Source organism: Pogona vitticeps, chromosome 4, assembly GCF_051106095.1.
Source record: "Pogona vitticeps strain Pit_001003342236 chromosome 4, PviZW2.1, whole genome shotgun sequence".
Taxonomy (NCBI): Eukaryota; Metazoa; Chordata; class Lepidosauria; order Squamata; family Agamidae; genus Pogona; species Pogona vitticeps.
The window spans coordinates 185,426,056-185,452,170 of NC_135786.1; the positions used below are offsets into that span (position 1 = coordinate 185,426,056).

A 26,115-nucleotide genomic window follows, 5' to 3' on the forward strand; every position below is an offset into this window, starting at 1 on the left:
TCCCAGATGGTGCAGTTGCATTCTGGGGGTGTGAACTGCTGGGAGTAGAACACGCAGGGCTGTAGTGGCTGTGAGGGGTCCTCCTGCTGGGACAGTATTGCACCCAGGGCAACACTGGAGGCATCCATCTCCACAATAAACGGTAGTCGGGGATTCAGATAGCGTAGAATGGACTTGGTGGTAAAGTGGGTTTTTAGTGTTGGGAAGCCATTCCAGTCCCCTATACAGTGGAACCTCTACTTAAGAACTTAATCTGTTTTGGAATGGTGTTCTTAAGTTGAAACATTCTTAAGTTGAAGCAAAATTTCCCATAGGAATGGACTGAAAACCAATTAATCCGTTCTGGCTGTTTTTTTGTCATGTAGAGGTGCGTTCGTACACTGAAGCATTAGTTCCCATAGGAACTAATGCAAAGCTGGTTAATACGTACTCTACCACCAGGGGGAGAATTTTCTTTAACCTAAGATGACCTAAGGTTCAAAAAAGAGCAGGAAAGGTTTTTTTTCCTGTTCTTATCTTGGATTTCTGTTCTCAAGTAGAAGCAAAATTTAGCAAATGGAGCTGTTCTTAAGTTGGATTGTTCTTAAGTAGGGACGTTCTTAAGTAGAGACCCCACTGTAATGAGAAGAACATCTTTCTTTGGTGTCAGTTCTAGAAGGTATTGTAAGTCTTCATCTCAGGCACTTATATCTTCTGGAATAGAGCAGGGAAAACAAATAGTCAAACAAAGAATAGAGACAATGAATATCAAACAGACCTCTCTAGCATTCAAAACATGGCAGTAAGGACATACATCAAAAACTGTATGGAACCGGCCAAATACTTAACGTCTTTGGAAATTAAAAGAACTAGAAGAGCCTTTGCTTTGGTGAGGTGTTTGGCCCTCCCTTCTGCTGTACTAGAAGGGAAGTATAAAATACTCCTTTTGCTGACAGGTTATGCTCCTGCCACCTGAGGGAGATCGAGACCATACAGCATATGTTCTTCACCTGCCCATTGTATGAAGCAATGCGAAAAAGACTATTATTCCTTTAATAGATAGAATCCCAGGATGTTCAGAGGGAAATAGGCTTGAGTTCCTTCTCTTGTATGTTGATATGCAGATTACCTGTCAAGTTGCAAAATTCTGTGTAGCAATACTTTGATTGCGGAAGTTAAATACCAATTAGATAGTAGCTCCTAGCTGTATGTATGCCAGTATGTTCTAATGGAACATTGAAAGTTAGAAATTATAAGGTTTTAAGGTTTTATAAGGTTTTATACTTATGTGACTGGTCTAAGGACTGTAAATAAACTAAACTCTTTTGTTGACTATGAGGGCTACTCCATTTCTTCTATGGATTCTTGCCCACTGTAGTAGATATGATAATCGTCTGAATTGAACTCGCCCATTCCTGTCCATTTTAGTTCACTGATGCCCAGGATGTCAGTGTTTATTCTTGCTATCTCTTGTTTGACCACATCCAGCTTCCCAAGGTTCATAGATCTTACATTCCAGGTTCCTATGCAGTATTTTTCTTTGTAGCATCTGACTTTCCTTTCACTTCCAGGTGCGTCCACAGCTGAGTGTCCTTTCGGCTTTGGCCCAACCACTTCATTAGCTCTGGAGCTACTTGTACTCGTCCTCCACTCTTCCTCAGTAGCATGTTGGACGCCTTCCGACCTGAAGGGCCCAACTTCCAGCATCATATCTTTTAGACTCTTGTTTCTGTCCATGGGGTTTTCTTGGCAAAGATACTGGAGTGACTTGCCAATTCCTGCTCCAGGTAGATTGCATTTAGTCTGAACTCTCCACTATGACCTGTCTGTCTTGGGTGTCCTTGCATGGCATAGCCCATACCTTCTCGGAATTACTCAAGCCCCTTCGCCACAACAAGGCAACAGTCCATGAAGGGGTCAGTATGCTTAGGGTTATATCATATGAGTACGTTCTCATCATTCACAAAGTTGTCTACCTGCTAGCTTATGATTCCACATTAAAAAGAACATGTTTCTCTGTTTTAAAATCATAGCTCTACAAGATGAGATTTAGACTTCTGAAAATTGGCATGCTTATTACTTGAGACTCTACGGGTTAGCATGCCAGAGTTACAGTGGTGCCCTGCATAGCGAGGTTAATCCGTTCCGGATTAACCCTCGCTATGGGAAACATCGCTCAACGGAACAAAAAAAGCCAAATCGGCCGAATACTCACCGTTGTGCGATGTTTCCCTGTGGCCGGCAGCCATTTTCGCGCCCTCCCCTCGCTTAGCGAGGGCGCGAAAACACTGCGCGCTGCCATTTCGGGGCTTCTGGCGGCCATTTTGGAGCTGCCGAACAGCTGATCCGCGGGTCGCAAAGCAAAGGTCGGTAAGCGAAACGCTTACCGACCTTCGCTGTGCGATTTTCCCCCATAGAGGCCATCGCTTTGCGATCGCAAAAACGGCCTCGCTATGTGGAATAGTCAGAGGGACAAAGTTAACAAGGCTGAACAGTACAGTGGAAGCTCTACTTATGAAGTTAATCCATCCCAGAAGATATTCGTTAGTTGAAACGTTCATAAGTAGAAGCTCCATTTCCCATAGGAATGCTTTGGAAACCATTTAATCCGTTCCAGCCGAAGGAAAAAATACCCCCCAAAATAAAAAGAACACAGCAAGCGTGGTTGGAAGGCACTGAGGCTTTAAGAAGGGGAAAACACTCCAACAATAAACAGTAAACCCAGCTCCGGTGCTGAGCTTTAAGAAGGGGGAAACACTCCAACAGTAAACAGTAAACCCAGTTCCGGTGCTGAGGCTTTAAGAAGGAGAAAAGACTCCAACAATAAACATTAAACCTAGCTCCGGTGCTGATTCATTAAGAAAAAAAAGCCACCAACAACACAGCACAGAAACATATCCGCCCCAGCCAAAACCCACCCAGAAGTTTTTTAAAAGTAGAAAACAGCAGCTGCCGGCTTTCGGCTTACTGGGCTTCCAAACCCCCTCCGCTGCCCTCTTGTCTCCTGTCCCCGGTGCCCTTTGCCTCCTGTCCCCATGGGGACAGGAGGCAGAGGGCATCGAGTGCAGCTTTGGAAGCCTGGCAAGCCGAAAACCGCTCCACGCCCACTACCAGCTTTCAGCTTCCCAGGCTTCCAAACCCCCTCTGCTGTCCTCTGTCTCCCATCCCCGTTGTCCCCGCAGGTACAGGAGGCAGAGGGCACCGGGGACAGAAGGCAGAGGGCAGCGTGTGCAGCTTTGGAAGCCCAGGATTTTTTTTTCTTTGGCTGGAACGGATTAAATGGCTTTCAGTGCATTCCTATGGAAAATGGACCCTCGACCTACGGACTTTTCAACCTGCAGCCACCGTTCCAATGCAGATTAATTCCGTAAGTCAAGGGTCCACTGTAACTGCCGAATAAGCTACAGCACAAAGAAGCAGCCTTGGCGCCACCTACAGTTAGAAATTGGAATTGCCCACCTTTTCCCTGCCTTTTTCTGTTCGTATCTTGAAGCTCCGTTCGCACATAGAAGCAAAATTTTGCGAACGGAGCTGTACGTAATTTGGATTGTTCGTAGGTAGGGTCGTTTTTAAGTAGAGGATCCGCTGTACCTCCTGGACATGGAATGGACTGTCCCCTCTGGGCTTTAGGATGTACAGTGGTAGCAGATGTCTTTAATGACGTCATTGGTTCTGGTTTCATTCAGCTAAACCAGAAAGAACGTATCAAATTCTGACAGCTGCTTAAATTTGCTTGAATATTTGCTGCTTTAAAGGGCTGTTGTTCCCTTTAATACTAGGAATATAGGTGCTTTTGCAGGTAAATGGATATGTAGTACTAATCCTAAAACTCCTTTCCTCTACTTCCTGTTTAACTGTCTTCTTATGAACACTACATCAATTGAAGAGCCTTTGATGAGAGATATTACCCAAAGCTTTATGAAAGTCTAAGTATATAGTGTTTCCCTGATCATCCCTTGTTGAGGCAGCTCTCCTGTCAGAGGTGTGGATTCAAATTCTACTGCTGCTAGTGTGGATTGGAACGTCCCAATCTTATTAGACAAAAGGTTACTAGTCATTCAGCATTCACCCACCCCTTGAGCATAATTGAAACACAAGATTCCTTTTGAATGGAAATACAGTATTTTAATGGTCTAATAGAGGCCTTGTCCACCCTTGCCTTCAATGCTAACGCTGTCAATTTAATCTTGTACAGTACAATGGATTGCTTTTTGCTATTTGGTCCCCCAGAATTCTTTTGAAAGACTGATAATCATGGGTTCATCCCATCTGAAATATTTATTTACTCATAGTATATATCTTGATATTGAACAATTAGTGCTATTTACACCACTAACGTTCTTTTTTGAAATTTTATTTTTGCATCTTTCTCTGCTAATTTGTAGGAACACACTGAGAAAAATGTTGATGGTTGCTTTGATCTTCCATACAAACAGAAATACTGTTAAAATAGGATCATAGCACGCTTATTTGAATGTTTTGGATTTATTTAATAAGAATTCTTATACAGTCAAATCATTAAGCAAAACAAGAGTACATGAACAATGCAAGTGACATATAATAAGTAGAGTCAATAGTCCTCAGGTAACGATGATGAGAGGGACTGGACAACTTTAATATGTAGCTTTTGATTTAGAAGTAAAACACCTATTCCTAACATGCCCAGAATAGTTGCTCATAGTTATTTTTGTATAGTTTACTTGTAATTAAGTGCTTGACTAATTTTTACTATAAGCCAAGCACATAATACATTAATATTCTCATTCCCATTATTAAAATACCTTACTGCTGAAAGTATTTGTCCTGTAGCAATCAATACATAGCTACAGCTGGTTGAAGGGGACCAAATCCATTGAACAGGTGACCTGGCTCCATTTTACCAGCTTTAGCAAAGCACTGTGGTTTAGGAAATATCAGTTTTCATGTTGAGTTAATGGAAGTTTATTATATAAATATGAGATCTTATGAAGTACCATATTTTTCTGTGTAGAAGAAGCCCCATGTATAAGACACCCACACCCACTTTTCTATCCCAGAATTAAAAAATCTAAGTGGGGCTTAGCAAGTGGAGGGGGAAAGGGATCAAAGCAATTCTGTGGCTGCACGATCATTTTGATCCCTTTCCCCCTCATGCAAGGGCTTAGCAAGTGGAGGGGGAAAGCAGGGATCAAAGCGATTGTGCAGTGCTTTGATCCCTGCTTTCCCCTCCACTTGTTTTTGTTCTCTCTTCAGCTTACTTCCATGTACCCTCAATTTTTAGTCTAAAGATTTTAGACAAAAGTATCATCTTATACACGGAAACGTATGGTGTATATTGTTTTGAATTTGAAGTTTCCTAATCTTCCCATAATGATCCACTTCTATATTATAAATAGGGAAACAATGCATATGACATCACAGGGGGAACACTTACAGCTTGCAAAAATTGTCCTTTTTTTCCTTATACTTTTTTATGGTCATATCATTTAATTATGGTCATAACTCTGCCACCCAGAGTAGACCTTTGGTCTAGATGGGCGGGGTATAAATCTAATAAAATAAATAAAATAAAAATTAATGATAAATTCAGAGCCCACCATTAAAAAGAGACCTTTGTTGGGACAGTTGAACTCTATAACATAAATACATGTGTTTTTTACCTATCCCCATAACATATCCAGTGAAAAGCAGCATAATTTCTATATAGGTTTGTGGTCATTACTCTTAACTACAGTAGCTGTGACAGAGATGAGAAATGGAAGCTGAGATATCCCTGTTTAACTTGCTGTTTGTAACCCTCTAGTTTTCAGGCATTTTATGGCCTTTTCTGTAGATACTTCTTTCTGCATAAAACAGGCAGTAGTATATATCGTAAGAAAGTATTTTATCTGTCTTGGAGTTACAATTATTGTACCACATAGCTTGTGGCACAAATCTAGTTGCAGATCCTAGCTAGAGTTAGATGCATTGCATACATGGGATTTACAAAAGTGTTGACTTACCATTCAGCAAGACTCTTCTAGTTAGGATTGACAGATTGATTTGGGCATTTGAAATCATAGTTCATGCATTTTCATTAAGAAAATATTGGTTTAAAATGGCAATAGGTGGAGAAGGCTCACAGATGTTGAACCAAGCTGGAGGCACAATATTTATTTAGGCTGCATGTTAGTACATACATTAAATATAGTACGTTTGCTGCCTGGCAAAGTCTGCTGGTAGTTATGACATTTCTGTAAATAAACATGCCTTGTTTTAATAGAAACATACCATGTGGGGCTTAAACTTGAGCATTTTAAACAGCTATAAAACTGTCATCTATTTTTGCCAGCTATATGGAAATTGTTGTACTGGTCCAGCTGCTCAAGTGTTCTTTTGGATAGCAGTAGTTTTCTTTACGGGCCATATCAGGACAAAAGTTACCGTGGAAAAGAAGCGTGATAGCATTTGATGATGTCAGCATTTGTTATCCTTGTCAATCAGATGGTTGGGATGTTTGGGTTACAACCATGTCAGCAAGATGTCCATAGTTCAACTTGTGCTTAGCTAGAATTCAGCAGCTGACCTGAGTAAGGGAAGTGACATTTTAGTTACCATGTTCTAAAAAAGCATTAAATAAGATTTTACACATCCCTGATATATTTGTTATATTTTGTTTGGTTTCCTTCTTTTTTTACAGTAGTGCTATTTTAAAAAGCTGCAAAATATGTGATTTACTTTTAATAAAACATACATTCTAAAATGTGAGCCTTCTTTTTATTTATTATTTCTTTATTATTTTATTTGATGTATATGCCACCCACGCTACCCAAAGTTCTCTGGGCGACTTAGAACAATCTAAATACAATAAAAAGATTTTAAAAAATTAAAATACAGTTAAAAATACAGTACTCTAAAAATTGACATCAGGACCCACAGTTGACATTATTTCAATTAAAAATCTTCTGGAACAGGAAGCTTTTGACCTGGCACCGAAACGTCATAAATGTCGCCAGACGAATCTTCCTCATGATTTGGGGGGTGGGGCAGCTGCTGAAAAGGCCGTTTTTCTACAAGCCCATCCCTCTTACCTCCTTGAGGGTTGGCTCTTTCAGGAGGGCCAGGTAGGTTTTTATGGAAGGAGGCAGTCCTTCAGGTATACAGGGCCCAAGCCATTTAGGGCTTTATACCTCAAAACAAGCTCTTTGAAAAACAAGCCTTCTGAAGTTAATCATTAGTTTGTTGCTCAGTTTGTGGTGCTTCATAGAAATAAAGCAAGTTTTGCATTTTCGCTACCAGAGAATTCTATTCTCTCTTCATAAATGTGTTTATAGAATAAGATTAGAGTTAGTGATAGTACTGTAATTAACCTCTCAACACATGTGTTTTAAATATAATGTTTAGATGTTTATCTTGGGCTGAATATAGGTTTTTGTTTTTCTGTCTAATAAGCACTGAGGCATTTAAGTTTTAGTTCAGAGAATCTTCGTATTTATGAATAGTTGAGCTTGTGAAATGTAATAATCTGAGCTGAAATAATGACAGTATAACAATTAACTGTGCACAACACATGTGTTTTAAGAATAATTTCTAGATATTTATTTTGGGTGAATGTGGGTTTTTATTTCTCTGCCTAATAAGAAGCACTGAGGCATTTAAGTTTTAGTTCAGAGAATCTTCATGTTTATGAATACTATAGTTGGGCTTGTGAAATATTGCAATATGAGCTGAAGTAATGGGCATAATCATGTTGCATAAAGTTATGCTGGTGTAAACCATATTCAGCACTGGAAATAATTAATTTAAACTATGAAATTGAAAATTTTCTCTCCCCCCGCCCCTGGTGCCTTTTAAATTACAAAGCTCCCTAGGGCTCCCTTTTATCGTAGGGAAGCCATTGGAAGCCTGGGTAGTCTTGATCCTAGCAGTGATCTAGTGGTGATTTTTGACTGTTAGAGAATTTCCCTTTGTCCCAAGGCTTTCAAAATCTTCCCCAGGGCAATGGGATCAGGGTGCCAGCAGAAAAAAACTTTGTAGACAGTTAAGAGAAGGCAACTTGCAATTTGTTATGGTATGTTATCTAATACAGCCTAGATATTATTGTGTCATTAAAATCTTAATCGGTCTGTCTACCTATCCTCAATTTTCATTTTGTTATCTCGCATATATTTAATAGCATATGGTTTTCTTTGATATGTCTAGCAGTCCTTCTGTGCAACTTGTCAGTATAGATAAAAATCAAAAACTGAAATTATGTTGTGTATTAAGTTGGAACTACCATAGGCCTACTAATTCAGTGGAGATTTGGCAAGACAACTTCTCTGTAAGATTCATTGAGTCAATAAAGCAGAGCAAAGCATGCTGCTTATATATCGCCCCATAGCATATAAAGCACTCTTTGGGTGGTTTACAAGTTAATTATGCAGGCCACACATTGTCCCCCCCTCCAGTGAGCTGGGTACTCATTTTACCGATCTCGGACGGGTAGAAGGCTGAATCATCCTTGAGCCAGCTACCTGGGTTTAAACCCTGGGTCGCGAGCACAGTTTAGGGTGCAGTACAGCATGTTAACCACTGCACCACTATGCTTAATAGACTTACTGTTGAAACTTGCAACACTAAGCAACAGAATTTCAGCCAATGTGTTTTTTAATTAAAAATTTTTTTGAAGTAATAGATTGTATTTTTTAAAAAGTTGATATACTTTTAAAAAGTAAATCTAATTTTTATGATTTAAAATATGTGTAAGTAGTTAATACTCTCAAATAAAAACAGTGCTAATTCTGCTTGTGCTCATTCAGAGCTAATTCAACTTCTCACCACCAGCCAGCCACACTCCCAAATGTGGAGGTAGCCAGTAATAGTTCCACCATCTGAGGGGAGATAACTTGTTTCATCCCCAGGCTTTAAAATTGGAAGGAAAAATGAACATTATTCACCAGTTCATGGCTGAGATACCTGAAGAGATCCTTTATGGAAATGGTCTACTCTAAAGGCATCTCTTTCATATTTTTAAGTGAATATTCTATACATTGTGGCAAAAGATTCAGAGTCTAATTTTGAACATGAAGCGTCTATATAATACTGTTGCTGTAAACTGATGTGACTTTAGTACCCAGATGAGCACTACTGTTTAGGGATCTGTGAAATTTCAGTGGGAAATATTATTTATATCTGTAATCTTTTTCTTGTTATTTTAAAATTATTGTTTAAATCAATCCACTGTGTGGCAAACAATAGCTAGGCAATTCATCTTAACAACTGAGTTGATTAAGTTATATACTGGGTCTTCTAGGCCAAGCCTGCAAAGTCCTCTTGACATATTTGCCCAAGTAGGTAAATTACTGCCATGAGGTTACCAGTATCACACTGTCTGTAGTGCTTCAGTACAAACAGCATATATGTATAGACATTGTTCTTCATCAGGACAAGAGCCTTATGTCTCAAAAATGGGGTAGTGTAGGCAAAAGTAAAGATTGGTTCTTCATCGTGGTCTTCTGTGAATGCACACAAAGGGTTAATACCAGCGCCAGCGTTGGGCCTCTCGGAACGTTTTCTAGCTGCAAGAGAAAAGTAACAATGTTTAGGACTACCCCTACTGCGCACGCCCAGCCTAACCGTCCCTCAGTTCCATTTTTCCGCCTAGCGGTTTGGAGCCTCTCGTCTTAGCTGCGTTTATTGCGATCTATCTGATTTTTGGCTTTTGACCTCAGCTTCGCTCACGGACTACCCTAGCGCTTTTTCCCTTCAACTTGACGACCCGGTGTATTTTCTGGCTTTACTCGGACTGATTTCGGACTGCTCTGCCTTATCCTTGGACTTGTCGTTTCGGTTTCCTTACTGCCCTATGTCCCCTTCCGGGCCGTTCAGCAGGTGTGTGGTGTGCGACCGCAAAATTCCCCATCAGGACGGCCACGATACTTGCCTGTATTGTTTGGGGGAGTCGCACAATCCCAAAGCTTGCCCACACTGCAAAGCCTTCACTAAGGCCGCTCTCAAGGCTCGCCAACAGCGCCTTAAACTTCATCTGTGGGAGTCAACGTTGTCTTCCACGGCGCCCTCGGAGGGGGAAATGGCTTCCACTTCTCGAGCAGCTCCTGTTCAGTCAGTTGTCTCTAAAGTTTCCAAAATGTCGAAAAAATCCGCGTCGTCGAAATCGGCCGCTCCTGCTTCGAACCCCGAGCCTCCGGCTCCGAAAGCTAAACCGTCGAAATCGTCCAAAGCTAAGGCGGCCGCCCAGCTTAAAATGACATCCATTCCACTTTCTCCGAGCTCGGGTTCCATCCCATCGCCGATTCTTGAGGAGTTGTCGAGGCGCTTCGGGGCCTCGTCCGAGGCACCCGCGCCTCCTCCTGCTCGACGTACTGAAGTGTTACCGCCTTCGGGAAGGTCTTCCCCGACACCGAGCCAGTTAGTTGCTGTCACTACTGGCCTCGCTTCTGCCCCACATAGCCCTTTTCCTGCGGGCCAGGGGTCGCCTCCCGTGTCGATCTCGTCCGTACACTCGGACTCGAGATCCCCTCGAGAGAAGATACCTCGATCACCTGTGCGTTCGAGGTCGAAATCTCCTCGAGGCAAACGTTCTCGCACGGAGAAGCATGGCTCCCCGAGTCGGTCCCCTTCCTCCGGCCGCTCGAGGTCGAAGTCTCCTCGACGGAAACGATCGAAGAAGAGGCATCGAGCTTCCACTCAGTCCGACTCTGGCGATCGCTCGGACTCGAAATCCTCTAAGCGTAAACGCTCTAAGAAGAAGCACCGTTCTCATCGACGTCGTAGCAAGCATCGACGTCGGTCCTCTTCTTCCCGTTCGGCGGATTCCGACCGCCCTAAGCGTCGTAAGCACCATCGACGTCGGCGCGACCGTTCGCGGTCTCCTTCTTCGTCGTCGACATCCGCGTCTCGAGACCGGTACCGCAAAAAGATCCGGTACATATATGTGTCTTCTTCTTCGGAGTCGACCCGGCCTCGACGCCGACGCCGGGCTATTCGAGCTAAAGACCACCCTCCTACGGTACCGGTTGCCCCTCCACCGCAACCGGCCCCTTCCACCTCGGCGCCAACCGTGGTCCCAGTTCGACCCCCGACAACGCAGGTCGGCATCGAGAAGCCCCCTCCAAAGAAGAAGAGGGATGTCTTCTCCTCTGATCCAGATGAGGTGTCCACGGAGCGGTCTTCTGACTCCGATCAGGAGCAACCCCCACCCTTGCCACCGCATGATTTACCTCCGGGTGATCTGGTGCTTTCCGATACTGGCGATACTCACGCTCCTTCTCCATCTGAGGATTTTTCTTCTTATTCTCAGATGATGTCCAGGCTTGCCAAGACGCTCAAATTGGACTTGAATCTCCCTTCCCCTCCGGGAGAGGACTTGTTCTTTGGGGACATCAAGAGGGACAGTACCGCTCCCCCCAGTATAGCCTTTGTGCCTGTGGTTATGGAGGCCATCAAGGAGTTCTGGGCTCAGCCTGCGACTACACCTAATGTCCCTCGTCGCACAGAGCACTTCTACAAGATTCATGGGGCTGACACTCATTTTCTGCTCAAGCATCCCATTCCGAACTCACTCATTGTTGAGACAAGCTGTTCAAGGCCTTCGGCCAAAGCCCATGTTACCCCAGTTGACAAGGAGGGTAAAAAGCTGGAACTCATCGGCAGGAAAATCTACTCCCTTGTCACCTTGCTACTTCGAGTCATAAATTATCAAACGGTTTTGGGAGCTTATCACAAGCAATTGTGGCTCAAGCTTTTACCGGGGTTGAAAATGATACCTGAAGACACCCGGCAAGCTTTTCTTAACTCCTATGAGGAAGCTCAGACGGTATCCAAGTATGAACGTCTTTCCATCAGACATGCAGCAGAAATCTCTGCCAGAGTCCTCATGTCTGCCATCTCTATCCGGCGCCATGCTTGGCTCCGTTCTGCTGACATAATGGAGGACGTCAAGTCAAAGGTTGAAAGCCTCGCCTTCGACGCTACCGGGCTGTTCAACGAAAAGACCGACTCCCATTTGGAGGACCTTCACAAGGCTAAGAGAACTGCTAAGTCCTATTCTGTTCAGACTCAATCTAGACAGCGACGCCCTCAATGGCGTAAATCTTACGGACAGTATCAATCTTCCCAACAATACCGTCCTTACAAGCACCTACCTCAGCAGCGCTCTGGCCAGTCCTCTTCTTCTGTCCAGGGTTATCAGGGATACCGCCCTCGTCCTCCCCATCGCCGCCAACCCTTTAAGCCACCTGGCAGGAAACAAAAACAGTATCTTTGACTTTCGGCCCCCCGTTTTCACCCATTCACCACCTACCACCCGTCTTCAACCGTTTCTTCACAACTGGTCTGTCATCACAAACGACACTTGGGCTCTAAAAATTATTCAGCACGGTTACCAGCTGGAGTTTATAAGATCTCCTCCGCTAGGTTTCATAACTCATTCTCCCTTCGACTCCTCACTAGAGGAAGAAATATCATCTCTCTTGGAAAAAGATGCCATCTCTACAGTACCACCTCGCGACATACAATGCGGGTTTTACTCCCGCTACTTCGCTGTCTCAAAAAGCGGAGGAGGCATAAGACCCATCCTCGATCTAAGACTCCTAAACACTTACCTGCGACCCAGACGGTTTCGGATGCTCACCTTAGAGTCCATCATGCACTTGCTGAAAAAGAACAACTGGTTCGTCCTTATAGATCTAAAGGACGCATACTTTCACGTCACTATTCACCCCGACCACCGCAAGTTCCTTCGGTTCATCTTTCAGGACACGGTCTACGAATTCCAGGCCCTGCCATTCGGTCTGTCCACAGCTCCCCGGACCTTCACCAAGGTCATGGCTCCAGTGGCAGCTTACCTTCGTCTCAGGGGCATTCACGTTTACCCTTACCTGGACGATTGGCTCGTGGTCTCCACCTCGCGAAGGCAATCCCTGAAAGACACAAAATTCATCCTGTATCTTCTCTCCAATCTCGGTCTCACTGTCAACAAACAGAAGTCTCAGCTCATTCCCTCCAAAACAGTTCAATACATAGGGGTCTGTTTGGACGCTGTAAAGGGTCGAGTCTTTCTTCCCCCAGAAAGAATACACAAGATTCGACGAGCCATCAGGAAATTTCTTCCCGGTGCTCGGGTGACAGCCCATCACGCCCAACACCTCCTCGGCCTGATGTCTTCTACAACGCCGGCGCTAGCGCACGCTCGCCTCAAACTCCGGTCGCTCCAATCTTGGTTTCTCACCCTTTTCGACCCCATGATGGACAGTCAAGGGAAACGCCTTCGTGTCACCCCGGAGCTCACCAGACAGCTCCAGTGGTGGATGTACACACCCCATCTCACGGTTGGCCGGCCTTTTCGTCCACTCCGTCTCACCGTTCAAGTTACAACGGACGCCAGTCCGTCCGGCTGGGGGGCGCACTGCGGGCGTCGCACCATTCACGCCCTCTGGACACCACAGGAAGCCATGTTCCACATCAATCACCTGGAACTGCTGGCGGTTATCAAGGCCTTCAGGTCCTTCCTTCCTCTCCTGCGCGGCCGCGGAGTTCAGCTCGTGACGGACAACACTACCACAATGCATTATGTCAACAAGCAGGGAGGAACCCGCTCTCATTCACTCCTGTATCTCTCCATCCTCCTTTGGGAATGGTGTTACCGTCATCATATCTATCCAGTGGCCATCCATGTAGCCACGGAGGACAACACACTTGCGGACACTCTGAGCAGGCTTCATTATCAGACTCACGAATGGGAGTTGAACCCTCTGGTCTTCCAGGACCTTTGCCGCCAATGGGGGACCCCAGTGCTGGACGTGTTCGCATCCCCTCACAACGCAAAATGCTCCCGGTATGCGTCCCGGGCAGGTCTCGGTCACCACTCGCTCGGCGACGCATTCATGATTCCATGGAACCAGGGTCTCTTGTACATATTTCCACCGATCCCGTTGATACAGAGATCCTTGATCAAACTCCGACGTTCAATGACTCCGGCCATTTTCATTGCACCCTTTTGGCCTCGCCAAGTGTGGTTCCCCACTCTAGTCAGCATGGCTGTGGACTCAGTAACCCTTCCGATGTGGCCGGACCTACTGACCCAGGAAGCAGGCGAAGTCCTTCACCCCGACCTCGACACGCTCCATCTGACGGCGTGGAGGATCGTCCAGAAATTCAGGAGGTCTTGACCAACGCCATCAAGCCCTCCACGTCTCGCTTGTATGCCTACAAGTGGAAAAGCTTTCTGAAATTTACCCAGCAGAGGGATCTCGCCTCTTCCCCTGTGTCTCTGTCTACACTTCTGCAGTATCTCCGTTACCTGTTCGATTTCCACCTGTCTATCTCTACTATCAAGGTGTACCTGGCTGCGGTTGTCTTCTTCCAACCCAGAGCTTCTCCCTCTTCCCGCTTTTTCTCCCATCCCACTGTCAGGATGTTTTTGAAGGGTCTCTCTAACCTCCGACCTCCCGTTCGTCCTCCACTCCCTCAGTGGTCCCTACATTTGGTTCTGCATGCCCTATCCAGACCCCCATTTGAACCCATGGCTACCTGTGACATCAAGATGCTTTCTTTAAAAACGCTATTCCTAGTAGCTATTACCTCTGCCCGTCGAGCTAGCGAGCTGGCAGCTCTCCGTCATGACCAACCTTTTCTCCAATTCTTTAAGGACAAGGTTATGCTTTACCTGGACGTCTCCTTTCTTCCGAAGGTGGTCTCCGACTTCCACGTCAATCAACCGCTTATCCTGCCAACTTTGTTTCCGTCTCCGACTACTGACGTTGAACGCATGCTCCACATGCTTGATGTTCGACGGTCCTTAGCCTTCTATGTGTCCAGGACCAAAGACTTTCGCCTGGCCAACAGACTCTTTCTCTGTTACTTTGGCCCAAAGAAGGGCTGCCCGGCCTCGCCGTCCACGCTCTCTCGGTGGCTCGTATCGACCATCGCCCTCGCCTACGAGCTCAACCACAGAGACCCTCCACAAGGACTTAAAGCCCATTCCACCCGGGCTGTAGCCTCGTCGACTGCCTTACTCCGCGGCGTTGACCTGCCCGACATCTGCCGGTCCGCTACATGGTCCAATGCCTCTACCTTCATAACCCACTACAGGTTGGACGTGAGGGCAAAAGAGGAGACCAGATTCGGGAGGGCAGTGCTAGCATCGGCTCTTCAGTGACAGCCCACCATCCGGTTAGTAAGCGTGCTAATCACCCTTTGTGTGCATTCACAGAAGACCACGATGAAGAAAGAAAGGTTACTTACCTGTAACGATGGTTCTTCAAGTGGTCATTCTGTGAATTCACACAATCCCGCCCGGCCTCCCCTCTGTCTGTCTGTCACTGGCATCTCTATGACTCGAGGGCCTATGGCGGACAAATGGAACTGAGGGACGGTTAGGCTGGGCGTGCGCAGTAGGGGTAGTCCTAAACATTGTTACTTTTCTCTTGCAGCTAGAAAACGTTCCGAGAGGCCCAACGCTGGCGCTGGTATTAACCCTTTGTGTGAATTCACAGAATGACCACTTGAAGAACCATCGTTACAGGTAAGTAACCTTTCTATTTATATACATAGGATTTGAAACATATGCATATGAATAACTGGTGTGGAAATGAACCACATTTTTTCATCCTCCAGTGAAGCTTGGAAGGCAATAGCAAAATGCAGAGCAAGCTGAACAAATTTCACTAGTATAGCATTGTGACATCAGATGAAGCAAGGCAGGTGCAGAGCAAGTGCAATAAAGAAAATTTGCTAAACAAAGCAAGGGTGCATGTAAACAGATAAGGTTTCTAAAACTCAAAGCAGGTAAGACTCATAAAGGTAGGGATGAGCCTTTGGTAATTCCTTGAGTTTGCTGCGTTGATGAATATGTGGAACAGCCTTTCTTATAAGAATGAACTTTAGTTCTTTTTTATGTATATAAACAAGCTACCAAAATGTCAGTTCTTAATTAATGATTTTGCAGTAAATGTGGATGATTTGGCAAGAATATTTCAAAATTTTAAGTGATTTTCTTTAAAGAGCTTAACCAGCAATCACAGTTACAATTCTGAAATAGGTAGGTGGATGGGTTGGTGGGTTGGTTGGTTTTTTGGCAGAAGTTTTAAACATTTCACATTCTATTGCAATTGCTTTTGTTTTATGCTGTGGTTGCTTCTATCTGAATGGACAAAAATTATAATGCATGCCTATATGGTATTAGCAGTAGCAATTTTACACTGCTAAAGAATAGCACGCTAATCACTCACCACATTTTAAGTAAATGCTAATATTAGACAAATTGTGAACATGAAAGTTTAGATTTATATTGCCATTCACCTTATTTTGTTACATACTAATTTCACCTAAAGAAGATAAACTCTATCATCAGGAGTTTAGTTTGGTATTCTTTTACTTGTAGCTTGTACCCACCAAAAATACATACTTCTTTACATTCCATAATAATCTATTTTCATATGGGTACATAAAAAAGTATGTGCTCTGGGCAGGTTTTAATAGTGGCTACCTGCTGTCTGAAGCTGCAAACCATTTTCCTCAATCATTATTCTGGGTGCAAAATCTTTGCTCTCGATTAGTTGCAAAAACAGATTTTTGTTCAATAACGAGTGTTACTGCTGATATTGCATTTCATAGTGTAGTTTACCTGCAAAGTAGTTTTAAAGCATATTAAAATGCAGTTTTCTTATGAAGATTGGAAGTAGCTTAGAGTTCAGTTGCTGCTTTGTGTCTGTTGAATGTCATATGAAGAGCAGTATGACCTCACCAAAAGTTGACTGTACAGAAGGCCTTCGTGTGCAGTTTTGTCCGATTAGTGTTTTGTTTTTTAAAAGGACTGGAGTATGTAATGTGTTTTTCCAAAGATCTATGAATTGAGTTTATAAAAGACAGTTTTAATCCAAATTAGTAATATATTTTAACTTGAATATTAATTTAAAGGAAAAATTCAATCAGAGCGTTCATAAGGGTCCCAAAATAAGAGGGAAACCATGAGTGTTCATTTCTGCAGCTCATGACAAAAAGCTAGTGCAGCTGATAGAGAGCAAATCAGAGTCTAGCAGAAGCTAGCGCTGTACTACAAGCAGAAACAGCAATGCAGCATAAGAATTTCAACTTATAAACTTGAACTTGTTTGTAGACAGAATCCAACATAAAATACTTCTAATATTTGCTCTTAATAAAAGTACATTATAGTTAAAACAAAAGCATTGCCACTGTCTTACACATACTGAAATGGCTGCAAAGTGCTACCTAGATGTAATTTGAAAGGGAAAATAAGGCAATCTGTTTCTCTAAAATTAGTACTTTTAGAAATGTTCATATATCAGTGGCACAATAAATAAAACACAGCTGACAAAGTTGCCTGTCAAACAGGTAACCACTTATGATATTTATGATAATAATTTTTCCAACTCTTATGTTTTACACTATAATTGTTTGATGCTTAATCACATTGTTACCTGCAGTAGTGATTAATATATCAAAAATACAATCTGATAAATTATACATGCAGATAGGAATTCTTTGAACATGTGCAATAATTCACAATTTGTAATGCTCTGTTACCTGTAAGCTTATCATGCAGCATTTGTAGTTGGAAGAGAAGTAATGACCTAGAGAGAGACATCAGCAGCAGCCATCTCTTCTTGAGTGTTCACTCTGTTCGCTGATTCAGCTCTTCATTATGTAGGAGGGGAAGCCATGAGGAGCTGAAAGTGAATACATATTTCACTTTCGAAAGTAGTTATAACCCAAATGAAAGCCAGCAGGCTAAGAATGAACTGTTATCTTACTCCCCCCCCCCCCCCAGTACTAGTATGTGGATGCATGGAAGTACGTTACACCTGGAAGACTGAAAGTAAAAGGATCCGAATGACTGCTAGGAAACCCAAAGAAGGAATAAACCAATCTTGCTTGTCTGTTGAGAATTATGAAAAAAATGTATATGAAGCCTAAAAATTCAGCACATTTGCTCACCACCACCCTTTCCCAATCAAGTATTCTTTCTTTCTTCCATGTTGCACTCTCTTTCTTCATGTTTCTAGACAGATCCATTGTAGTTTTTTTTGTCTTCAGAGGTCAGATGCTGCAGTTGAGATCGGGGCTTCCACCATGCATGCTGTCTATGCTGGATCTATTTGCCACTTGGGGCACAAGTAAACTGTTTCAGCTTTATAGGCAGCTAAGTATTTGAAACATGTACTTCCAGGCTTTCTCCTGCCTCTTCCCTGACCATATTTAGTAAACCATTGCAAAAAATTGTCTCCCAGCTCTTGGTTGCCGTTCTAAGAGCAGTGGCTGCCTCTGTCTTTTTCTCTGTCTATTGATTGTTAATCCTGCATTCCCTACAGTGTTCAGCCTTTTGGGCTATGTTTTCAACAGTGTCAAATAAAGTGGTTCTTGTGTTTCTGTTAGGTTTTTTCAAGAGTTCCCCCCTAAAATTCACAAGCCTTTTGAGTCTGTTATTATGTTTAGAAGCACCAGCGATAAAAATGATTTTTAACAATAAGTTAAAATCAGGGGGAGCAACAAATTAAAGCAGCAAATTAGTTAGGCAATAATTTAGGTTTGGGAACATTAAAATTAATCAGATACAGACCAGAGTAAGGAATTGGAACCAATTCTTTTAACAATCAGGATTTTAAAAAACTCATGCTCTTAGTTCTGTTTGAAATGTAGCTGGAAGGCAGTTCATTTTAGGAAATGCAGCAATGTAATTTTATTTTTGCTATGGATATTAGAGATAATATACTTGATTTTCAAAAAGCAATTTTAAAAAGTAATTCTATGTTAAACAAGTATAAAATGGATTGTACATCCTACTCATGTCCACATAAAATGCCGGATGACAGATAACAGAGTGTGGATCTCAGTTCAGGTACACCTGAAAATGCATTGTTTGTATCCGTAGCCCACCTCTTATCACAGTTCTCCATTTGTGGGAGGGTGGGTATGGTGGTTCTTAGTAGGAGACATATTCATGCAGACTTGTACTCACGAGAGAGGACAGGAAGGATAGTTGAAATAAGTAATGCGATTCAAGTTTCATCTTAAATCCAATATAATATGAATAAAAGAAAACATGCAGTAGCAGAATTCTTTTGGTTTTACATAAGCAGGTAAAGCAAGCATACTATATTTGTTCTTGTGATACTTGGGATTATGCAATTGTTTTCATAGTTGGAACCTGCATTAGATTCTGTCCTTGTACATAGTTTATTACATACCCATGGGAAAAATGGTATTCACCAATCAAAACAATATCTGAAGGATCATGTGCTTTTGTGTGTTTCAGCCTATTCCTCATACAGAGATAGGTTCTTTCCATCTGGTAATATCACATGGATAGCATTTAAATGAAGGGACTTTTCTGTGATAACATCCAGTATTAGGTATGTGTCATTAGGCTTGCAGTAGCCACAAACTACATTTTGGATCAGACATTTTTATTGGCTACTACTTTCAACGTTTTTTTAAGCTGGAAGCTTGATTGATTAATTTCTGAATTATTTTTTTAATGTTTCTTTTCTTTTTTTATGCTAGTGCTTGTCTTCTATTTTTATATTATCCACAGAGCTGCCTTTAAAAATGTGTGAGGACCAGATATGAACACATTTAATTATACAAATGTTAACACCTATTTTTTTTCTCCAACTCCAGCAGCATTTTATGTTGTAACCAAACAATTCAGTGTATTAGATGTAAGTCAGTAGAGGGGCTACTAAAAACTGAAAGCTGGAGAAGTTGACTTAACAAAATAAAAAATAAGCACTTAAATTGTGTAGAAGCCTTTAATTTGTCTTAAGAGGAGAAAACTAAGCATGCCAGCATACATTTCCATTGAAGGAGGTGGGTGGGGAGGAGTTAAAAACTAAACTATCTTCATATTGTGGCCATGGCACTGTGTACTGAATTCTGTTTATATATATTAAAGGCTAAAATGTACTCATGTCAATCTGGCAGATTGAAGCACACCAGGTGGTACATGAACTGCATGAACATAATTCCTAAAGATGCAGTCATAATGTTAGAGGCAAGGGGAAATGGATAGAAGTGCAGATGGAGATTGAGGACAATGTTAAAAATAGAGTACCTTCTCAATTTTTAAAATGTATTAAAACTGTGGTGTAATACTGTTATTGGCTGTACTCCATATTTTTATTATTTGTTAGTTTATGAAAGTATTTCTGGCTCACCTGTAACATCTCAAGGTGTGAGATCTGAAAATAAACTAATATTTAAATACTTTTAAACAATTAAAACACTTTAAAGCAGTTTGATAGAACAGGGTTTAAAAAGACTGAATGTTTGATGATGAACAAACCATAGTCTAATTACCAAATAATTGGGTAACAGATAGGTTTTAAACTCGGTGCTGAAATAAATGTGCTGTAGGCTTTCAAAGGAAGGACTCTGTAACTGGAGAGCTGTAGCTGAGAAAGCTGTCTCCCATAATTTTTACACAGTCTACAGCTTTTAGTGATGCAAAACAGAGGATTCTTTCAGCAGATCTCAATGGTTAGGCAAATATATTTGGGGAGAAACACTTTGTCAACCATCTAGAACCCAAGCTGTTTAAGGCTTCAGATTCATTGTTAACAACATGAATTCAGACAAAAAGCATAGTGGTAGCTTGCCTGTAAACCATAAACCAATTACAGGCTCCACAGTGTCGGAGTGGGCCCTTGGGGGCAGTTGCTTTGATGCAAGTGCACAGCAAGCTGAATACAACAGCTTAAAAATGTGCTTTAGAGTTCAAATCTACAGATGTTTGCTGAAATAGTTGATATGTACAGGCGGATTTGTTGGTTATTATTAGACATGGGGGCTTCATATTCATCTACAAATAAGTCACCCACCAGTGTAGGTGGCCGATCCGATTACCACCTATCCCCAGAATCTGCCAGAGCCAGACCACTTACCACACGGCATGCATGGCTGCCGTCATCTCTTGCACTCCAATCGTGGCCATAACCCAGCTGCCACAACCTCTCCTCCCTGCTCACCCAGCCACTCTGCAGCTGAGTAGGGAAACTCATCCTCCTGCCCATGTGCCAGAGTGGCTGGGAAGCAGAGAGGTAGTGCTGTGGCAGCCAGGCTACTGCCACAATTGGGGCTCAGGAGATGATGCCAGCCATGCACATTGCACTGCGTGGTAAGTGGTTCTGGTGGGTTCCGGAGGTGGGTGGTAATCAGGCCGTCCACCTTTGTCAGTGGACTTTATATTCATAGACAAATATGAAGCCCTCATGTCTAGTTGTGATGATTACTGTAAGTCCCATTGCTTTAAGTAGGTCTACCATAAGTAAGATTAACACTGGGTTTAGCCCACTGTCCTGTTGCTTTGTTCAACAAACCATAGAGGAATGCATAAATTTGAGAAAAAAACAATCATGGATTTTTAATAGCTGAAATCACCATTCTTATAGTGCAGATCTCTTTGCAGTCGTCTTGCTGAATTTGAATGTTATGATTTAATGTAATAAAAATTGAAACTCTTTGCTTTAAAATGATTTGAAACCATTTTTTCCTGTAGTTGTAACTAGAAAAATATTATTTCTCCTATCTGCAACTTAACGATTGAGTATAGGGATTTTGTATTTGATTGCATTATTTGAGTTACAGTTGCAAGGTGATAACAATACTGCATGTCTTGTATGTTTCAGTGCTATGAGAGTATTACTCTCCAAGCTACCAAGACCATGGATTGTAGATGAGAAGAAAGATGACGGCTATACTGCCTTACATCTGGCAGCACTTAATAATCATGTGGAAGTAGCAGAACTCTTAGTACATCAGGTAAAGGTTCTTAGTAATATGTTGGCATGCAGCATATTATCTGTCACCTTGGAGTGGATTATCTATGTGAGCTGCTAAAACTTAAAAGGTGCATTTTACTTCGTTAGATGGTTGGTTAATTTGACTCAGGTTTGCCTAATCTAGCATTGGCTCTGGAAAGAGCTTCCTGTGTAACCAGAGATGGCACATTGAAGATAGTACTCTCTGTTTTGATAGGAGTGATAGCATTCTGAAGTTTATCTGTTTTATATACCAACCAATAGTGATTCTGCGTATGATGCATATAGATTTGTACAGAAAGATAGAATTTACATTTTTGTGCATTAAATTATTGCATTAAGTGTGACACTGATTTTTTTTTAGCAATGAACATTTCTATATGTGTTGTTGAAACTATTCTATTTGCAGAACAACAGCAACAGATAGCAATTTGGTAAATTGTTCATAAAGTTATTTTACTTTTCCAGGCCACTGGTAAAGTTGCTAATGTGTAATACTTGAAATATTTAGTTGAAGTGACCCACACAGCGAAACAGTGACATTTCAGGGGATACATTTGTTGCATCCATTCAGATTGCAAAAATTATTGTACAGAGTTCTGTGCATAAATTTCCTTGGGGTTACTATTACTGATAAGCATCAACATACTGCAGTACCACAGGCTCTACTAGATACCGTATTTTCTGTGTATTTTCTGATCCAAAATGACACTTTTCCTTAAAATAATTAGAGGAAAAATTCAGTGGGCAGCAGCGAGAGGTGGTCAAACATGGCTGCTTCTTTGCCTCCATCTCCGCCTCCTGTTGCTGCTGCACTCTCCTCCAGCACCACTTGCAGGGTCAGCAGGAGGAGGAGGAGGAGGCAGAGACTGAGGAAAAGGAGCAGCCGTGCTGGGCCGCCTCTCATGGCTGCCCACTGACTGCTGCTGCTGCCATCAGATCGCCTCCTCTAGCAATCGTCTCCTTCAGGCAGGGGACAAGGCAGCGAAGTGATCTGGAGGTAAGCCTCAGCAGTCACACTGAAGGAGACGATCAGGCAGTGGAGACAGCAGCAGCAGCAGGAGAGGGAGACGGAAGAACAGCTGCACTGGGTCGTCCCTCACAGCTGCCCATTGAATGCTCCTCTGGCAAGGGTAAAAATTAGGGTGTCGTCTTATACATTGGGGGTTGTATACATGGAAAAATATGGTAATTACTGAGTTCAAAAACAAGTAGTTTCTTTTCTGTCAGAATACAGCCACACATTTTTCCCATTAGTGTCCTCAGAAGAAGTCCAGTTCACATTTTGAATCTTTATTTCAGGGTAATGCAAACCTGGATATCCAGAATGTCAACCAACAAACAGCACTACACCTTGCTGTTGAACGACAGCACACCCAGATAGTACGGGTAAGGTACCTATAATGTATCATAAGACAATGTTTCTTTAACTTAGGTTCTTCTTCATGGCCTCCATGAATCATACATATGGGTTTTAGCCATTACCGTGGAAGCTTCTAGGAATGTTCTTGGGCTTACCATTAGTCTCATTCCTTGATTGCTTTGTCTCTTCTCCTGGAAGGAAAATAGGATTGCTTATTTTGTTCCCTCAGGACTGTGTCAATTCTGTCTCAACACCTACCTGTGGGAGAAATCCCTCCAGCTGCCCTCTTCAAAAATGGACAGCCTGTCTGCTTCGCAGAGATCCTTTGATTGGATCCTCTCAGATCCAACATCCCAGGCTCTATCAACCTTGTCCACGCCAGACACTGTTGTTAAAAAGCTTAAAGAGTATTTATTCTAAACCCATGAGAAAAACCAAAAAGGCCAAGAGGGAAAAGTCTGAAGGGAAAGATAAACACAGTCCTGAGAGAACAAAATAAGTGATCGTACTTTCCTTCCAGGAAAAGAGATGAAGCGATCAGGGAACAAGACTAATGGTAAGCCCGAGAATGTTCCTAGAAGCTTCCACAGCTGGAGCCAAAACCCGTATCTGTGACTTCATGGAGGACCACTCAGAGAACCACATTTACAGCCAAGTACTGTATTTGCCGGCGTACAAGATGACTTTTTGGCCCTGAAAAACATGCCTCCAAGTGGGGGGATCGTCTTGTACGCCGGGTGCATGTCCAGCAAACCCTCCTTCTCTCCCAGTGAAGTCACTTACCTGGTAGTAAGACCGAGGAGAGCAGCTCCTAGCCTGGGAACAGCCTGACTCTAGCGCCGAACAGCTGACTGTGGGGAACATAAGAGAGACGGCAGCCATTTTGAGATGCGACCACATGGCTGCTTTCTCTCAAAATGGCTGCCGCCTCTCTGCTGTTCCTTCTTCCAGCAAACCCTGGCTCTCTCCGAAAAGGAACCAAAAGGGGCAAAAGGAACTCTCCCTATGATGCAGCCAAAGCAGAATCATGCATGCGGAAGAGGGGGTAGTCTTATTCAGCAAGTATATAACAAACTCTACATTCTGAGTGGGAATGTTGGGGGGTGGTCTTATACACCCAGTCGCCTTATACACCGGCAAATACGGTAATTCATTCTTTGCAGGATATTCCTGCACGGATTAGTTAAATATGGAGCTGTTCACCAAGTTTGCATGCCCTTTTTAACCGCATCATTATGTCTGGTGGTCTCTTTAAGAGATAGGACATTTTCTCCTCTTTTAGTGCTAAAATTCTGTTCATATACCTACTGCCTATATGTACCTAACATTCAAAATTAAAACCTTTCCGTCTATTTCCAGTTTCGTTCCTCACATGTGTGAGGCATATGTAAATTTATGGCATAGAGAAAGAAATGCATGGATATTGAAAGTTTAGTGAGAACCAATTTATTGCCTGGATAGGGGTCTTCCTGGTTAGCAGAGAAGTTTTTCCTAAATGTCCTTGGGCCAGAAGTGAAAGCTGCTGGTATAAATCAGTGGAGAAGTTTGGTATCCCAGTGGGGCTGGAATTGGACACCATCTACAAGGAAAAAAGTCCAGATGGACAAAACCAACTGAAACAACCCAGTGAAGACTGAAAATGTTCAGTAAGCATAGAATGCCAATTGTCTTCAGAAGAAGAAACTGGAATAACAGCAAGGGGAGTGGGAGTAGAGTGGTTGGTTCATAGTGCAATTTCATAAAGTATAAACTTGTTCAGTGTTCATTATATTCATATTGCATTCTTGTATTAATGTTTATCATGCTTAGCCAGTGTTGCCTTGTATAAATCTTCAACTGTACTCCTGTTTCTGAATATGGATCCTTGCACACAATACACTCATTTGAAGTGTCTCCATCAAACTGTGAAAGATTGGATGTGTTGGTCGAATTTAATAGCTTTTCATGCATTTGCCATTAAAGAAGGGCTAATAGGACATTTCTTAATACCAGCTTCTACTTAACTCTGACATGTTAAATAGTGTTCAGAGAGCATCTTGGTTGATGATAAAGTTCTAAGATGAAAATATGATTTGGCAAAATGAAATTTAATTAAAGTATAATATGAATGGTGCACATAAGTGCTAATATTGGCCCTGGATAGCAAACTTTGTGCCGGTTTTCACTTTTGCACTTGTTTGTTTGACTATTCTGGCTGGATAGCTCAGTGAGTTGGATGCCTAGTTGTGAAGCCAGAGGTCAGGAATTTTGATTCTTCGTGTTCTTCTGTGAATGCACACAAAAGGGTTAACCCAGCGCCAGTGTTGGTCCTCTCGGAACATTCGCAAGCTTTAAGAGAAAAGTAACAAAGTTTAAGGCTGCCTATACCGTGCATGCTCCGCCCGCCCAAGCCTCAGTTCCATTTTTCCGCCTAGCGATTTGGAACCTCTTGCTTCGAGCTCTATATTTTTCACTATTTGGACGGGTATTTTTGGTTTTTGACATTGGTATTGGACTCCTTTGGTGAACTCTCTTTTTCCCTGACGCAGACTCGTTCTTTGGATTTCCCCTCAATTTTGGCTGCCTCGGACTTCCCACCTTTTTCCCCGCCCCGCAAACGGCTACTAGTAAGACTTTTCAGCTTTTATGTCCCCTTCAGGGCCGTTTAGCCATTGTGTTGTGTGCTCAAGGAAGATTCCCCACCAGGACGGACATGATCGTTGCTTTTTCTGTTTAGGTGAATCCCACCTCACTAAATCTTGAAGGCATTGTAAAGCCTTCACTAAAGCTGCTTTAAAAGCTAGGCAACATCATCTTAAATATCACCTGTGGGAATCCACTTTAGCTTCTACTGGACCTTCTGATATGGAAATGGCCTCATCTTCGGCCACCCCTCGCTCTCTAGCGGGGGCTTCTCCTCAGTCGGTGGTCTCCAAGGTTACCAAAGCACATAAAAAGGCAACATCTTCTAAAAAATCTACTTTGACATCGAAGTCTACTGCTTCTTCTGCACCCAAACCTGTGAAGCAATCAAAGGGAAAGGCTCCTGTTAAGGCT

The 26,115-nt window shown here is 42.7% G+C and overlaps 1 protein-coding gene and 1 long non-coding RNA gene across 3 annotated transcripts in view; one reads left to right on the forward strand and one right to left on the reverse strand.

Annotated features, from left to right (window-relative positions):
* MIB1 (MIB E3 ubiquitin protein ligase 1) overlaps positions 1-26,115 on the forward strand; it is a 67,850-nt gene that overhangs the window by 24,262 nt on the left and 17,473 nt on the right. For both annotated transcript variants that reach the window (XM_020785714.3, XM_078392612.1), the window contains 2 exons: positions 21,585-21,717; positions 23,019-23,105. In XM_020785714.3, coding sequence (XP_020641373.1) covers positions 21,585-21,717; positions 23,019-23,105 — 220 coding nt within the window. The remainder of the gene's footprint in view (positions 1-21,584; positions 21,718-23,018; positions 23,106-26,115) is intronic.
* LOC110074945 (uncharacterized) lies at positions 5,426-18,114 on the reverse strand. Its single transcript, XR_002299873.3, has 3 exons — positions 17,896-18,114; positions 17,485-17,627; positions 5,426-6,523 (listed from the first exon to the last, which is right to left on the reverse strand). It is a non-coding gene; the product is annotated as an uncharacterized LOC110074945 (long non-coding RNA).